The 18,176-nt window shown below is 44.3% G+C and overlaps 1 protein-coding gene across 1 annotated transcript in view; it reads left to right on the forward strand.

The window, feature by feature from the left end:
- The window catches only part of LOC105490816 (disco interacting protein 2 homolog C), a 378,821-nt gene that overhangs the window by 316,552 nt on the left and 44,093 nt on the right, over positions 1–18,176 (forward strand). Inside the window, 2 exon segments of the mRNA XM_011756731.3 lie at positions 9,552–9,720; positions 11,942–12,112. Coding sequence (XP_011755033.2) covers positions 9,552–9,720; positions 11,942–12,112 — 340 coding nt within the window.

Raw genomic sequence — 18,176 nt, forward strand, 5'->3', positions numbered from 1 at the left:
AAAGCTAACACAAACATAAAAATAATTTCACTTATAAATCTTCTTTACACATTTTATGAATAAACATACATTAATATATTTATAAAGCTGAGATGCTACAGTATGAAATTGGTTATGATTTTCTTTATAGTGGATCTTTTTTCCTTTTTTTTTTTTTTTTTTTTTTGGAGACAGTCTCGCTCTGTCACCCAGGCTGAAGTGCAATGCCACAATCTCAGCTCACTGCAACCTCTGCCTCCTGGGTTCAAGCAGTTCTCATGTCTCAGCCTCCTGAGTAGCTGAGATTACAGGCACCTGCCACCACGCCCAGCTAATTTTTGTATTTTTGGTAGAGATGGGGTTTCACCATGTTGGCCAGTCTGGTCTCGAACTCCTGACCTCAAGTGATCTGCCTGCCTCGCCCTCGTGAGCCACTGCACCCAGTCAGATTTTTTTCTCCTGTCAGCACTCTTTGGAACAAATATTTTTAATGTATTACTAATATTTAATAGTATTAAGTTGGATTAAAATGTAATCTTGTATTTTTGAAAAATACCGATGTTCTAATTAGGATAATTCAGCTTTTTGAGAAAGCAGATAAAAGTGAATAAATGAAATATTTAATGATTTTTGCCTGAGTCCAAAATGCAATAACATTGTAAATTTTTTTTTCGCGGGAAATCGCTCAGAACATGGCCTTAGCTACACATGCCAAGCTGAAGGGCAGAGGCCTGTTCCGAACAACTGCCCTTGTAGGGTGACTGTATTTCATTTGGCAAAGTATGCCAGTAGAACTGAAGCCGGGCGATGGAAGCCGCCTGCCTGCAGGCTCACCACGCCTGGCTCCCCGTGGAAACCAGAGAGACGGTGTTTGTGGCGGGGAAAGTAAGTTTTCGATGTGAACCCACGATAACAATAGACTCGTTAAGGGATTGTCCAGGTTGCAGTGAACTTTAACAAGCATCTTTCCTGCAAAATATAACTCAGAAGTCACAAGATCACAGTATTCTGTTGATGGCCCTTGCAACAGTAAATATAGCCATAAACCTTTCCATTAAAAAGAAAAAATTCTCTATAGAAACAGATCCCAATGGACTTGCTTTAAAAAACAAAAAAATCACTTGGATCCTAGATGCACAATGACTAATACAGAAGTTAAACATAACGGTGACTTCCCTTGCCCATGCAGTTCAGGTCTGGGAAGAGGATTGGGCAGAAGAGGCCCTGGGGTGTCACATTTGAGGCCTCGTCCTCGGGCTGTGCTCCTACGATAGCGCAGCAGGGTGGGGAGGGCGTCTTGGTCGGGGGCAGCCGCACAGGGCGCCCAAGCCCAGGTCGGAGGAGGGGAGTCCACGGAGGGGTGTCCTGGCATGGGCTGTGGGAGCCAGGCAGGGTGCAGTGTGGGGAAGTCAGCTTGTTCCGGGAATCAGCAGCAGCAGAGGGGGAGATCAGCTTCGTGTGGGGGATTAGAAGTAAGTGATGGGGATACGTTCCAAATGGGCGATTTCGTTGTGTGAACATCGAGTTTGCTTACACAGACCTGGCTGGTACAGCCTGACACACCCAGTCCGCAGTCCTGTGCGGCGTGTTAGTGCAGTGAATGCTCTGGGCAGTGGTAACGCAGAGGTAAGTATTCGTGTATCTAGACATATTTAAACACAGAAAAGGTACAGTAAAAAGATGGTATAGAAGGTAAAAAAAAGAAAAACAGCTGTGTAGGGCATTTCCCGTGACTGGAGCTGGCAGGAGTGGAGGTTGCCCAGGGGAGTCGGCGAGTTGGTGAGTAAGTGGCACATGGACGTGAGGCCCGGACATGACTGCGCACTGTTGTGGCCTCTGTAAATACCAGACACTTCGGCTATACCAAGTTTATCAAATATGTTTTTAGCTCTTCAATAATAACTTAACCTTAGCTTACTGTAACTTTTTAACCTTAACGTTTTAATTTTTTAAACTTTTTGACTCATCTATAAAAACACTTAGCTTAAAACACAAACATATTATGCAACTGTACAAAAATTATCTCTATAAGCTGCTTTCTATTAAATTTTTAAAAATGTTTTATGCTTTTGTTAAAAACTAATAGGCACACACATCAGCCCAGGCCTCTACAACACACATGTGCACACACACGCACGCACACGCACGCACGGCTACCTAGGCCTCCACAACACACACGCACACAGCTGCGTAGGCCTCTGCAATACACATGCAGACACATGCACACACACACAGCTGCCTAGGACTCCACAGTCCACACATATACGCACACATCAGCCTAGGCCTCCACCACACACACATACCTGCATACACAGCTATCTAGGTCTCCACAACACACACACACAGCTGCCTAGGACCCCATAGCACACATATACACACACATCACCCTAGGCCTCCACAACACACACACACACCTTCCTAGGCCTCCACAGGGCCAGAGTGTTCCATGTCACTGTCTTCCCCTCCACCTCTTGTCCCACTGGAGGGTGTTCAGGGACAATACGCGTACGGAGCCGTCACCTCCTAGGATAACAATAGCTTCTCCTGGAAGACCCTCCTGAAGGACCTGCCGAGGCTGTTTTACAATTTATTTTTTTTTTATATAAGTAGGAGGATGCTGTAAAATAACAAAGTACAGTAACTTCGTAAACCAGTAACACAGTTGTTTATCATCATGGTTAAGTACTAGGTTGTGTACATAATTTTATGTGCTCATCAGAAAGCTGATCCACCGTGCCCAAGTAGACTTCGTCCCCAAGATGCAAGGTGGTGTCATACGCAAATCAAAAAATGTGATGCATCATGTAAGCAGAACTGAAGACGTGATTGTACCTGCTGTGCTTTTATATGACTGGCAGCACAGGTTTGTTTAGACCAGTTACCACCACCAACGCAAGTCATGTGTGCTGCCACGTCTCTAGGCAGTAGAAATTTTTCAGCTTCGTTATAGAATCATGAGACCACTGTTGTACATGGACCTGTCCTCGACCAAAGCATCGCTATCCTCAGGCATGCTAATTTTTTAATGTTTTGTAGAGATGGGGTCTTGTCATGTTGCCCAGGCTGGTCTTGAACTCCTGGGCTCAAGCCATCCTCCCACCTCAGCCTCCGAAAGTATCGGGATGATAGGCATGAACCACCACACCCAGCCTACAAAAACTTTTTTTTAAATTAGCTGGCTGTAGTGGTGTGTGCCTGTGGCCCCGACTACTTGGGAGGCTGAGGTGGAGGCTCACTTGAGCCTGGAAGGTTGAGGTTGCAGTGAGCTGAGATCACACCACTACACTCTAGCCTGGTGACAGAACAAGACCCTGTCTCAAGAAATAAAAAGATTGCAACAGATTATAACACTTTGAGTAATATAGGAAATTTTCCAACTATTTAGATACATAGATGAACAAATGGAAAGCTTGATGAGAAGTGAGGATTTCTATAGTAGCCATCCACGAAGTAGTTAGAGGAAAGAGAGGCTTCACGGTGGAAAAGCATGAACCAGGTGGTCCAGGCAAACCTCAGTGGTGGTGAAGCCCGCAGCACATGGCGGGTGGGATGAGGAGAACAGCATCCGCGATACTCCTGCCAAAGACACCTGCCCTGTGTCTCCCCATGTGGAAGCATCGGCCCCCCAAGTTAGGGGACTGACTGGACAATGCACCTGCCTAGAATCTTCCCAAAGCCTGGTGTCGTGAGAATCATGGAAACATCCAGAAACTCGCTCTGGGCAGAGGGAGGCTGAGAGCCGACCACTTACTCACGGTGTGCCTGTGCAAACTGGACCCTTTTGCTACAGAGGATATAATCGGGGACAGCTGGAGACTTGAATAGGGCCCGAGCTGGGACAGAAGGAATGTGTTGGTTTCTGATTTTGATAGCTTAGTTGTTTATGGAGGAAAATAGACTTGTTTGTTGGAAATTCCCGCTGAGGTGTCTGGGATTAGGCATCAGGTCAGTGACTCACCATCAGATAATCCAAGGGAGAGAGAATTATTTTAAATGTACTTGTAACTTTTCTATGACTTTGTGATTATTCGAAAGTTAGGTAACACAAATAATTTGTGTTCTCATCCTAAAGCTTTCTTCTGTCATAAAGTAGAGGATTGTTTATCTGAGAATTATGAATATAATGGGATTGTTTCAAAATACTTTTTAAGATTACACCTGTTTTTAAAAATTGTGTCAGACCATATTCATGTATTGGAAAATTCAATATTATTAAAATGGTAGTTCTCTCCACATTGTTTTATAGGTTTAATGTAATTCCTATCGAAATCTTGGCAGGCTATTTTTTGGGGGTTTTTTGGAGCAGAAATTGATAATATCCTAAAGTGAATATAAGGGGCCCACAATAGTCAAAGCAGTTTTTAAATAAGATAACTAAATTGGAGAATTTAGAACTTCTCATTCCTGATTTCAAAAATGCTGTAGAGCTACAGTAACCAAAACAACATGGTACTGGCATAGAGACAGACTGAGACAGATTGATTATATATGACAAACAGAATTGAGAGTCCAGAAATAAACCCTTATATTTATGGTCAAATAATTTTTTAACAGAGTTACCTGAGCAATTCAATGAAAAGAGTTTTTCAACAATAGATGCTGGGAAATTTGGACATTCACATGAAAATGAAAAAAGATAAACCTTGACTCAACATCATAAGTTAGTTCAAGTGGATCATAGATCTGAATGTAAGAGCAAAAATTATAAAAATTTTAGAAAACACAAGAGTAAATTTTCATAATCTTGGGTTAGGCACAGAGTTCACTAAAGGTACGCTACATAAATACTGATAAATTGGACTTGAACAAAATTTAAAACTTTTGTATATCAAAAGACATGATTAGAAAGACAAGCCACAGTCTGGGGAAAAACATTTGCAAATTATAAATCTCATGAAGTACTTCAAAGCACCTATGTAATAAACTTTTTCCCTTTTTTTTTTTTTTTTTTTTTTGAGACAATCTTGCTCTGTTGCCCGGGCTGGATCTTAGTGGTATGATTTCAGCTCACTGCAACCTCTGCCTCCAAGGTTCAAGTGATTCTCCTGCCTCAGCCTCCCAAGTAGCTGGAGCTACAGACATGCACCACCATGCCTGGCTAATTTTTTTGTATTTTTAGTAGAGAAAGGGTTTTGCCATGTTGACCAGGCTGGTCTCGAACTCCTGACCTCAAGTAATCTGCCCGCCTCAGACTCCCAAAGTGCTGGGGATTACAGGTGTGAGCCACTGCACCCAGCCTATGTAATAAACTCTCAAAACTCAGAAACAAGCAACATAATTTAAACATGGGCAAGAGATCTGAATAGATATCTCACCAAAAGAAGACATACAAAGGACCGATCAGGACATGAAAAGATACCCAGCATTAATTAGGGAAATGTAAATTAAAACCACAGTGAGATGCCACTTCACACCCACTAGAATGCTGTCACCAAAAACACAGGAAAATAAAGTTGGAGAGCTCGTGTTTTCTGACTTCAAAACTTACACTGCGAAGCAACAGTAGCCAAGAAGGTGGAAAAACGAATTCTCATACACTGATGATGGGAATGTAAAATGGGGAGCCACTGTTTGGCATGATCTTAATTAAGCAGACTTGCTGCAAGACGCAGCAGCTGCCCTCCTAGGAGGAGGAAAAGCGAACGTCCACTCAAAGACTTGGTGTGAGTTCCCTGGAACCTCGGTCAACACGAGGAAACAATCCAGGTGCCCGCCAACAGGTGAACGAACAAGGGACGCCTGCCACATCCATAAGGTGGGGGCTTCTGTGCAGGATCAGCCAGAAGCACCTGCTGAGGGAAGGAAGTGTGGCTGTGTGGTAGGCAGTGTCCAGAAAAGGCAAGTTTGTAAAAACAAAGTAGAGTGATGACAGTGGCTAGGGCTGGAAATGGGACTGACTGCAGATGGACATGGGATCCCTTTCAGGAGGTGGGAATGTTCTAGAGTGGTGACAATGTTACAACTCTTCAATTTTACTAAAAACCATTTAATTCTGTGCTTAAAATGAATGAAATTTAGGGTATGCAAAGTTTACCTAAATAAAGCTGATGGGTTTCTTAGAATAGGCCAGGCACAGTGGCTCATGCCTGTAATCCCAGCACTTTGGGAGTCCGAGGTGGGTAGATCACTTGAGGTCAGGAGTTCAAAACCAGCCTGGCCAACATGATGAAACCTTGTCTCTACTAAAAATATAAAAATTAGCTGGGCGTGGTGGCGGGAGCCTGTAATCCCAGCTACTCAGGAGCATTAGGCAGGAGAATCACTTGAACCCGGGAGACGGAGGTTGCATTGAGCCGAGAATGCACCATTGCACTCCAGCCTGGGTGACAGAGTAAGACTGTCTCAACAACAAAAAATAATAAAGTGCTTCACTGCAGTAACTGAAGTGTGTAGGCATGCCTGCTGGCAGAGGGGGCACCACCGAGGACCCCCGGGTGAGGTGAACCTGTCTTGTTGAATTCCCAAGTTGGGAGAGTTTTCAGTTGTTGGTATGTTTTGTCAGGTTAGTAATCCGAAATCATCAAATTGCTAATGTACAAATGTATGTTACTTACCAAATGTCCATTTTTATTCTTTTTGAAGTTAAGATCTAAAGAACAGCTCAGGTTCCCAACATTCTCAGAGAAGAATGTCTTCAGAATAAGCAACCTGCTCTTAAGTAGGTTTGTCTTGTCCATGGCAGAATTTATTGCCAGTGGCAAAAATCAATTTTGGCTAATACAGCAATTAACCAACATTTATCGTATTGAGTGAGATAAGGGCAAGTAGGAAATCATGAGTTGGGTTTTCTATTTGTTTCTGCTGTCAAGATTTGTTTTCTCTTAATGTTGACTTCTTATTTATGGGGATGAGGAGGGAGGTGAAACTATATTTCGTTTTCACAAGTATATTTCAAATTCTCTAGCCAGGAATTCACACTGGGTACCCAAGCCCGTTTGTCTGCTGGCAGTTCTGACAGAGCAAATCATTAATGCTGATGTGTATTTTTGAGGAATCCACTTCCAGGGACACTTAGAAATGGTTAAAATGACTTTGGGCGTCCAAGGCAGGAGGATTGCTTAAACCTAGGACTTCAAGACCAGCCTGGGCAACATAGTGAGACCCCATCTCCACAGAAGAGTTTTAAATTAGCCCCTCATAGTGGCACGTGCCTGTAGCCCCAGATACTTGGGAAGTGGGAGGATCACTGAAGCCCATGAGGTCAGGGCTGCAGTGAGCTGTGATCGCACCACTGCACTCTAGCCTGGGTGACAAAGGAAGACTCCGTCTCAGAAAAGAAGAAAAGTGGTGAATATGGTAAATTTTATGTTACATATGTTTTACCACAATAAAATTTTTAAAACTAAGACTAAATGGCCAATTTACAGCAGAGTAATAATTCGAGGCCTCATATTCACCCCTTATGTGCCTAACCCTGTTCTCCAAGGATTCAACCCTTGAAAAGGTCACTATTTGCTATTAAGTCATCCCTCGGTGTCCACAGAGGAGATGGGTTCCGGGACCCCGTAGGTACCAAAAAGCGAGGATGCTGAAGTCCCTGACGTAAAATGGCATTGTATGTGCACATCACCTGTGCACTTCCTCTCTCAGGATTTAAATAATTTCTGGATTACTTGTAATACCTAAGACAATGTAAATGCTCTGTAAATAGTTGTACTGTGTTTATTCAATAGTGACAAGAAAATCTATGAGTTAGGTATAGACGCAGGTTTTTTCATGAACATCTTTGATTCATGGTTGAAGCCAGGGGTGAGGAACCCACAGACACAGAGGGCTCTCTGTCCTTTTGAAAAGAATAAATCAAGCTTTGGAAAAGAGAATGAGGAAAGAAATGGAAAATTGCCCGAAAACGCTTTTGTCACATTTGCCAAAGAGTAGTTTTTCATACTAAGGGTCCTGTTTGAAATAAATTTTGTTAGCCAACTTAATTTCCTTACATTTATTTAGTTGAATTCCCTTATAAACAATTATGAAAATTTCTAAATGAGATTGGCCACATTAGAGAACTGGCTTTAGTATTATAGCATAGTAGTTAACAAGGCCTAACTTGTTAATCATAGTGCTATTTCACTGGTAAAATTTTGTGTAGGCCTCTTGTGGCGGCTCATGCCTGTCATCCTAGCACTTTGGGAGGCCAACACAGGAGGAGCACTTGAATCCAGGAGTTTGAGACCAGCCTGGGCAACATGACGAAACCCTGTCTCTACCAAAAAAAAAAAAAAAATTAGGCGTGGTGTTGTGCACCTGTAGCCCCAGCTACTCGGGGGCTGAGGTGGGACGATGGCCTCAGCTTGGAATGCGGAGGTTACAGTGAGCCCAGATCACACCACCGCACTCCAGTCTGGGTGACAGAATGAGACCCTGTCTCCAAAAAAAAAAAAAAAAAGGTGTAGGTTGGGCATGGTGGCCCATGCCTGTAATCCCAACACTTTGGGAGGCCCAGGCACATCTTACATGGCCACAGCAGGAACAAGAGAGGATTGCTTGAGCCCAGAAGTTCAAGACGACCCTGGACAACATAGACCCTACCACTGGAAAAAAAAAACAAGCATGGTGGTGTGCACCTGTGGTCCTGCCGACTCAGGAGAGGCAGGAGGATCGCTGGAGCCCAGGAGTTTGAGGTGACAGTGAGCTATGATTATACCACCGTACTCTAGCCTGGGCAACAGAACGTTCTTACTAATTTTTAAATCTTAGAACGTGATTTATCTGGGATATGTTATTTTAATGTATGGCATCTATTAATGTGAATTCATAGTAGTAAAAAAAACCATTAAAAATGTAGTTTTGACAAGTTGTTTGTTAAATCCACACTTACCCCATCAATTGATGATAAATTAAAATATGTAACCTATCACTGCTTCATTTCTCTAAATTTATTCTCTCATATGAAGGTAAAATTAAAGAATGGTTATATTTTCTCTCTTCTGTTTGGTGATTTGTTGGGATCATTTTTAAATAAAAATCTGAACTTAAAAAGATTGAGTGACTACTTACCATAATTGTCTTTTTTTCACCCTGGCTGTCAGTTTTCTAAACCACGTATAGGCCTACTCTTTCTTAAATTGCTGTTTGGTAAATATTTTAGGTTCTGTGGTCTCTGTACTATCACTCATCTCAAAGCTGCTAGAGACAATATTTAAATGAGTGGTGGTGGCTGGCCCTATTCCAATAAAACTTTATTTACAAAAACAGGAAGTGTCTGTGGTTTGCCAGCTCCTGTTCTGAAGCTAGACTTTTTTGGACCAAAATTTGAACCCTGTGTTTTCTACTAAGAGGATCCAGTTTGCTGATGTCGCGGGTCTGAGAGACGTCAGAGCATCACAGCATTCAGTAGTCTTAAATGTGTGTTCAAAGTGGTAGTAACTGCCTCATGATTCTGTAGTACATATTTGCTTTTCAGAAGGCTTTCATGTGAACATGGTTGCAGTTTGTAGCGTTGGTTTTACTGTCCCCTTCTACAGATGGCAGCACAGGCTGTTCTAAGTCCTCCTCTTCCTTGGAGTCAGTGCTGCCCTGAGCCCTCCAGCCTTGCTGAGCTCCCATCCTGACAGCCTCCTCTTTCTCTGCAGTGTGTATTCTGGGCACCAGTCCATCCTGATCCCACCCTCCGAGCTTGAAACCAACCCCGCCTTGTGGCTTCTCGCCGTGAGTCAGTACAAAGTCCGAGACACGTTTTGCTCCTACTCTGTGATGGAGCTGTGCACCAAGGGGCTGGGCTCGCAAACAGAGTCCCTTAAGGTAAGCAGCTCCCTTGGCAGCTCAGCGCCCCGCGAGCCCACAGGGACTTGTTTCTAAGAAGGCACGTCTGTGATTGGGTGAAGTTAAAACAGTCCTCCAAAAAAAAAGCCTGGGTTTAATCTAACGTCACCTGAAGCTTGCAAACTGCCTTTATATGAAAATGTTTTTAACGTGAATATTTCCCCACGACCACAGACAGTAACAAACCAGAATGTAAAATATTTTCAATGCCAGTCATTCCTCTGGGTCTACTTGAAAGATCCTAAATTTGATTTTTTTGTTGAGTGGATTCAGTGTTTTGAAGTGTTCGGTGTTCAGAAGCTCTGAGGTGATGTTAACTTGTTCTGATACTGGTATTTAAGAAGGTAGGTTTGAATTTAGCCACTCACTTTTGTTTTTCCTGGAGACCCTGATTTGTGGGTCTGGACCCTAAGCTCAATTCATTTTACAATTAAGTTAACAGTGTTGTGTTTTATTTTTAAGTAACTGCCATTATGTAAGAATAATGGTATTTCCCTCCATTTAAACCAATGATGTTTTGATAGGTATATCTTCATGGTAAATTAAGTAGTACTTAGCTCCAAGTAACTAGGAGGGAATAATCATATGACCAGTTTTGACTAAATTTCAACCGACTTTGTACTGTTTGGATTGTGTGTCTGTCTTCGTATATACATGGATTGTGTTTGTGGCATCCACACACAGATCAATAGTGCAACAGTACATTTATCCGTCCTGCATTGTTTTCCTAATGCATAAAGCTTGAACAGGAAAGCAAAACTCAAGATAACGTTATGTAATATAAGTAATTGTGCAATCATTTTGAGTTCTATATTTATATAGGAAAAAGTTACACAGCATTATTCATGTTCATCTATATTGTATTAAAAAGTGAGTACATTTTCATGACCTTCCTGTTGGCACATACATAAATAACCAGAATAAATAATGGCATAGTTGAGGGTCACTACGTATTCATTTCATCCTTACAATAGCTCTTTAAAATAGGAGCCGTTATTGTCTCCATTTTAAAGCTAAGGAACTTACATCACAGAGAAATTAAGCGACTTCTCCAGGTTCTTAGGTTGAACGAACCTGGAGCCAAATTTATAATCTTTGGCTTCAGACCTGCTATTGCAGCTGCATGTGCTTTACCTCTCAGACATGAGCGCGTGTGAATACGTGATTTGTATTCCCCAGACTTGAGTTTTTCCTGTTTACCTCTGTGTGTGCAGTCGTGTCTGTGTGCTCAGCACGAATGTTGAAGTCAGCTAGAGCTGTGTGTCCTCCTTGCTCAGGACGCTTGTCAGTGGTCCGTGGGCTGAGGCTGCCTGGAAAGGGCTCGAAGGACCTGACGGCTGGGGTTTTGGTGGCCGCCCTCTTAGCAGCTCTGACTTCCACTCCAAGACAGTCATTCACGGTTCGCCTTCACATTCACAAGCCGTTCCTATCACTCCCTTGTGTTCCCTCTTGGCCCGGGCAGTGCCACAGAGTGAGCTGTGCTTAACTCCTTGAAATCCTTGTATGACTTTTGCTGTTGTGCTCAGCTGACTGAATTTGTTGTGGAAACTGAGATGTTCTTAATCTTATGCTTACTGTAGAAACAGACACGCTGAGAGTGAGAATAATTCTTGGTGTAATGGGGCATAAATGGAGCACTGTCTATGAAGTCTAAAAATTTAGGTTTATGTTCCTACATATTAAAATGCAGGTTTTCAGGCTGGGTGTGGTGGTACATGCCTGTAGTCCCAGCTACTTGGGAGACCACAAGGTGGGATGGTCACTTGAGCCCAGGAGTTCAGCTCCCCTGGGCAGCATAGCAAGACCCCATCTCTTTAAAATATGTAGATTTTCCCCATTCCTCTCCAGTGTGTGTTCTGGTACATCCACGCCCAGAAGAATGTATCAAATGCCTCTCCTTTTCCGAACTGCATTTAATCGTCTCATCCAGGAAGTTGCTTTTCCTCAGCCTGTCTCCTCATCACAGTTCTTGCTGTGGCTCCAGGCGGCTGTTTGTTCATCAGTTGAATAGCTGTGTGAGTGCTTTTTCACCACTGTGGGTTTGTTACATTAACGAAGTGGACACAGGCGGCCCTGGAAAGGCATCGCCGTGTTGAGTTTTCCAGTGTTTATGTGGGGATCCGAGGGAAGGCGTCTCCGGCTCACTCCAAGCTCGGCCGGCCCGTGGGGGCTGACTTGGTTTCTCTGTCGTTATCTCCAGGCACGAGGGCTGGACTTGTCCCGAGTGAGGACCTGCGTGGTCGTGGCGGAAGAGCGGCCACGGATCGCGCTCACACAGTCGTTCTCAAAGCTGTTTAAGGACCTGGGCCTTCACCCGCGGGCCGTCAGCACCTCGTTCGGTTGCAGGGTGAACCTGGCGATTTGCTTGCAGGTGAGATTCGCCGACATCACGGTGCGGAGCTGGAAGCTCCCGGGGTGGGCACGGCCGACTGGCTCCAGGCGTCTCCCTGGGCTGATGCTCAGCTACCTTCAGAAGAGATCTTTCAGTCACACGCATGCGGTTGGTGCAGATATCTGTGTTTTTACACTACAGTCTGCGTTCGTATCCATATTCATAACAAGCATTCATAGCCCTTACTGTGTCCTGGAACATTGTAACTTTTGTGACAGGAGGAACAGTTTGTCCAGACCTCTGCTGTCGGACTTTTTAAAGATTAGATACTAGACAGATCAAGAAACCAGTCCCTCGAAGTACGTGGTCTCATGTGTGCAGACGATCTCTGTAGGAAGAACTTAATTACATTGAGCAGGTTCTGGGATTTGCTGCTGCAGTGGCAGTGTAGAAACAGCAAAGCTGCACTTGTGCGAAGCGGGCGTACGTGAAGGGGCTCTGGCAAGACAGCCTTGCATTAACAGTGGCTGATGAGCCCCAGGCAGAGCTGCAGATCTGGTTCCTGGAAGAGTAAGGGCTCCCCTCTCCGCAGGTGCTGGTGAGGCAAATGGTTGGCGGGCGTCACCTCCACCTCCCTCTCTGCCCACCTGCTGTCCTACTTGTGGTCCCAGAGTGATTGCTTAAGGTTGCTGCTGGGTGAGCCTCTGAAGGCTCCGTCTGCGCTTTTCATGCCTGTCTAGGTGCTTGGAGTTAGCCACTAGGTCAGAGGAGGGAACCTCCTCTCTGCCCAGGATCATTTCAGAAAAAGTAGCTGCAGAAAGGTTTTCTTGATTTTCTTTTTTCTTTTTCTTTTTTGAGACAGGGTATCACTCTGTCACCCAGGCCGGAGTGCAGTGGCATAATCACGCATTCTCGCGGCTCACTGCAGCCTCGACCCCCCCGCCCCCGCCCCCGCTCCCGCCCCCACTCCCAGGCAGGCTCAAGCAACCCTCCCACCTCAGCCTCCCGAGTAGCTGGGACCGCAGGTGCCCACCACCACACCTGGCTAATTTTTGTATTTTTTGTAGAGACAGGGTTTCACCATGTTGCCCAGGCTGGTCTTGATCTCATCAACTTAATGATCTGTCTGGCTTGGCCTCCCAAAGTGCTGGGATTACAGACATGAGTCACCGCACCTGGCCTTTTTTTTTAAATTTTCATACATGGGATGTTCCTTGCTTCTGTCTTCCTTCTCTTTTAATTATTACAATAGCTTCATTTTTAAGAAATTATAAATTACCAAATTGCTCTCAAGAGTCAGGTAAACCTTGTCCTATGGTTAAAATTAATACCCTTTTCTAAGAGGTCATCTGAAGAATTAGATTTATCTCACCAACCTAGTTCTTAAAATATTGAAGTTTTCTCTCCCTATTCACCTTTTTCTGTTCCTCATAAATGTTTATCACCATCGATCCCATTAGGAGAAACAGGAAATGCAGAAGTCGGCTTCTTAAATCAGTTCAGCAATAGTGTGATGTCCCACTTGTCTCTGCCCACCAGTGACAGGGACCCCTGGGCAAGAGCAAATCAGTGATTTGTGAGAGACGGGCACTGGCCACAGCCAGGCTGCTGCTTCTGGCTTTGTCTCTTAAAATGTCGGGGTGGGGCTGAAGGGAGAAGAGCAGAGAGTAACCCTTAGCACTGCCCCCTCCAACAGGTGACAGAGTTCAACCTGTGTTGCAAAATTGGCCTCTTGTAGAGTACGTACATTTATTTTCTTCTTTACTTTTTCATTTATTATTTATTTCTATCCACCTGGATCCAAAATGGTTTTTTTTTGTTTTGGTTTTGTTTTGTTTTTTTGTTTTGAGATGGAGTCTTGCTCTGTAGCCCAGGCTGGAGTGCAGTGGTGCGATCTCGGCTTGCTGCAAGCTCCACCTCCCGGGTTCATGCCATTCCCCTGCCTCAGCTTCCCCAGCAGCTGGGACTACAGGTGTCCGCCACCAGAACTGGCTAGTTTTTTGTATTTTTAGTAGAGATGGGGTTTTGCCATGTTAGTCAGGATGGTCTCGATCTCCTGACGTCATGATCCGCCCGCCTCGGCCTCCCAAATTGCTGGGATTACAGGCGTGAGCCACTGCGCCTGGCCCCAAAATGTTTTAAGATGGTTTACAGGGAAGGAGTACGCTCAGTGGGAGAAGATAAAATACACTAAAAACGAACAAAAACATGGAGGTGAAAGAAAAAAAATTGCAGGAAAGTGACAGCCTGAAGAACAGTTGGCGTGCTGGTGTTTCCGCGAGGCTCTGAAGTGTGCCACTAGCCTTACCTCAGCACCAGGGCGGGGCCGGACACGTGCTGGATGTTGAATGAATGTGCCCTGTGAGAGTGCTGAGCCCAGTTCTGTATTCTTAATGGGAAATAGCAATATGTTCTTGTACAGAAGACAAGTTCATCAGTGTGACCGCTGAGTCAAAATTCAATATTGTTAATCATGGGTCGTGGCACTATTTTGCAATCTTGGCAGCATCTTTAAGCATTTTTGTCCATGTTCAGTTTTCTGCTTGACCTATTCATAACTCCTTTCGGTCAGCATTTCCTTATCTGAATAGTATTGGAAAATAGTTGGAAGTATCCAAGTGTCTACTAGCAGAAATTAAATTTATGTACAAAGCAATGCAGGCTCACCTCCCCTTGCCTGAAGCTTTGAGGGCAGGTGCGCTTCAGAATTAGGTTTCTGGCTTTGTGAGAGGTGACGTGGCACAGATGCCATGCATGATGCCACAGTTCAGTATCACATGTGCCAGTGTTCCTGCAGCAGGGAAGGGCAGGAGACCCAGACTTAAAGGGGCTCATGTCAGCCTAGGTCAAATTTTACTACAAAGAAACTTAAGACAAAGTTTGTGCCATCATCAAACATTTCTCATAGTGAGATGGACAGTAGGCATGTAGGTAATTTTTTCAGGAAGCGACTCATTCTTAGTAAGTGAGCAGTGAGAGGCTAGAGTGCCATGGACATGGGGAGGCATTCTGGGGGAGGGCGGTCAGGAATACTTCAGCAGAGCACACTGGAAGGGCGGAGCCATGCAAAAGTCCAGTGAAGGCAACCGTAAGTGAAAAGGCTTCAGGCGGAGCTGGTCTTTGGAAACACTCATTTTCTGGAATTTTTGCAAAATTTTACATGTTGGTGATAGCAAACAAGCAGAGCAGGAGAAGCCCAGGATCCAGAGGCGGAAACCACCTCTCACTGCCGGGCTCTCCACAGAGCCCAGCACACAGGACATGCCTGGTACAGTCAATGTACACTGAGTGCTTACGAGTGGTAGTAAGGAAAGCCTGAAATGTTTCTGAATTTTGTGTCCTTTGAATTTATTTTTCTGTATACAAGAATATTTTAGAAAACAAAATCAGAAAATATACTTTAGCTTATAAATAACACTCATAAACCCATCTACCCTGAGATGATCACAATTAATCATTTGATGTAAAAAATAAAAAACAAAAAATTAAGATACTCCCAAAATTCCAAACCTTGTACCTAAATATTTAAAGATATTGACAAATGTAGTTTTCAGTTTGAAGCAACAGCATTGTGAATGAGTATGGAAGCTGGGGGGTGTCTGCTCTCAGACTGACCACATTCTAACAGCGCTGGTTTCCCGACCGGAGCCCCGTGCCCCTGACTGACTGCGTTCTCGCAGCGCTGTTTTCTCCTGGCTTCGCTGGAGCCCCCGCAGGCCTTCCCTGACTGTGTGCTCTGGTGGAGGAAGCCTGATGGAGTGAGGAAAGAGTTTTGTCTCCAGGAGATAGGGAGCAAACTCAGCAAGGAACATTGTCCAAAAGAGAGAGGGAGCCTCACCCGTGTGCGACAGGGCTTAGGCGTCAGGGTCGTCACTGTCAGAGGGGGTCCTGGTCTTCAGGGAAGGCTGAGCTGCGCAGTTCATGAGTATTATTACTGCAGGATTTAAAGGCCTTTCCGGCGCTACTGAGCAGTGCTGCATCCTCAAGGGGGAAGCCGCGTGCAGTTTTACCAGTGCTGACTTGGCACCCAGACAGGCACTTTTTAAAACATACCTGATACACGAAACGTTACAGGTGTACAGAGACACACTGGGCATTTGTTTTTGCTTTGCAAAAATCGGCTCCATCAGTGGTGCTCTGGTCCTGCCACCGTCCAGCCCCAAGCATGTGCCTCCCCTTGGTGCAGCCTTTCCTAAGCCGCTTTCTCATGCAGCCTTTCCTAAGCCGCTTTCTCGTGCAGCCTTTCCTAAGCCAGTTTCTCATGCAGCCTTTCCTAAGCCGCTTTCTCATGCAGCCTTTCCTGCTTCTGCTTCGTAACCCGGACACTGTGCTCGGCCTGGATGGACTCTCCTCTGCCCTTGTCCTGCTTCTCCGCGTGGGTCCCCTCCATGGGGCCTTCTCCACCTCTGTCAGCTGCAATGCTCTCTTTCCTCTGAATTGCCAGCGTACTTCGTTCTTCCTCCTTTGCACTTTCCACCTGCTTTATAGTTATTTATCAACATATGCATGTCTCTTCTGCTCTGTGAGTAGCTGTGTTACAGAACACAGTTTTTTCTTTGTTGTTGTAGTTATTGTTTGTAGAGACAGGGTCTCACCGTGTTGCCTAGGCTGATCTTGAACTCCTGGCCTCAAGTGACCCTCCCACCTCAGCCTCCCAAAGCACTGGGATTACAGGCGTGAGCCACCACAATCAACCAAGAGCACAGTTTTACCAAAGAATCTCCCTCCCTGAGTGTCCAGTGCCATCTCACATCATCACAGTCACTTCTTGATGTTGTATACATTTTGTGAAAGCACTGATATTTGATTCTGGGGTTTTTTGTTTGTTTGTTTTGGGAGACGAAATCTTGCTCTTGTCACCCAGGCTGGAGGGCAATGGCATGATCTCAGCTCACTGCAACCTCTGCCTCTTGGGTTCAAGCAATTCTCCTGCCTCAGCCTCCCAAGTAGCTGGGATTACAGGCACCTGCCACCTGCCACCTCGCCCAGCTAATTTTTGTATTTTTAGTAGAGACGGGGTTTTGCCATGTTGGCCAGGCTGGTCTCAAACTCCTGACTTCGTGATCCTCCTGCCTCAGCCTCCCAAAGTTGATTCTTTTAACTGCCAATCTGTGTAATAAATACAATTTACATTAGAGAAATTAAACATATACTTACTTGACTAGAGTGTAGTCTCCCGTGGAAAATGACTTGGCATGATGAATTTTCTCTAAAATGAACCCCTGGTGTGAATCTTCACCAGCTAAAAGCTCACACGACATCTGTTAACTGTTCCTTGCAAGTGAAAACCCAGGGTTTACTATTCTTCAACCTTCTAACAGCATTTTCATCTCAAATAGGAAGTCTGGGGCTTGCACCTTAAGAGACATTCACACCGGAAAAATACATTCTTTAGTCATTGCATTGGACCGTTGGATTCAGACAGCGTCTAGTTAGGTCTGACTGTTAGATTCAGACAACGTCTAGTTAGGTCTGACCGTTGGATTCAGACAGCGTCTAGTTAGGTCTGACTGTTGGATTCAGACAGCCTCTAGTTAGGTCTTCCCATGCTCCTTAAGGGCCCTTTCAGTCATTTGAAGATGAGAGATGGAGGCCCTGAGAAGTGAACTTTCCTAATTGACAAAGCTAGGAGGTAAAAACAGAACAAAATTTAGAAGTAAAAGCTATTTGTTACTCTTAGGAGTAACATTTCCCAGAATCTTTAGCTGTAAAAATGACTTTAAAACAATTTGAATTTATTGAATTTATGATAAAAGTGGACATTAGAAAGATCAAATTATGACTTCTGTGTTTAATTAGCTTTCACATAAATTTCTTTTAGTATTATTAGAAGGTGTCATTTATTACTTGGGAATATATTTCTCACAGCCACAATTACTCTTCAGAAATGTAAACTGGAAGGTCTCTTGTTGCATTACATTTAGAGATATTGTTCACTGTAACAGAAAAATTAGCATCCTCCTTCTAGTAGAAGGGAAGAAAAACATGAGGTATTCTGTTTTCCAAAAGAGACCTCAGTTGTTTATTTACTAGGAAAAAAACATCAACAGAAACTTTGATTTTTATTATATAGAAAAATACCTGATTTACCTAAGAGGGCAGC

The sequence above is a fragment of the Macaca nemestrina genome, chromosome 9, assembly GCF_043159975.1.
Source record: "Macaca nemestrina isolate mMacNem1 chromosome 9, mMacNem.hap1, whole genome shotgun sequence".
NCBI classification, from domain to species: domain Eukaryota; kingdom Metazoa; phylum Chordata; class Mammalia; order Primates; family Cercopithecidae; genus Macaca; species Macaca nemestrina.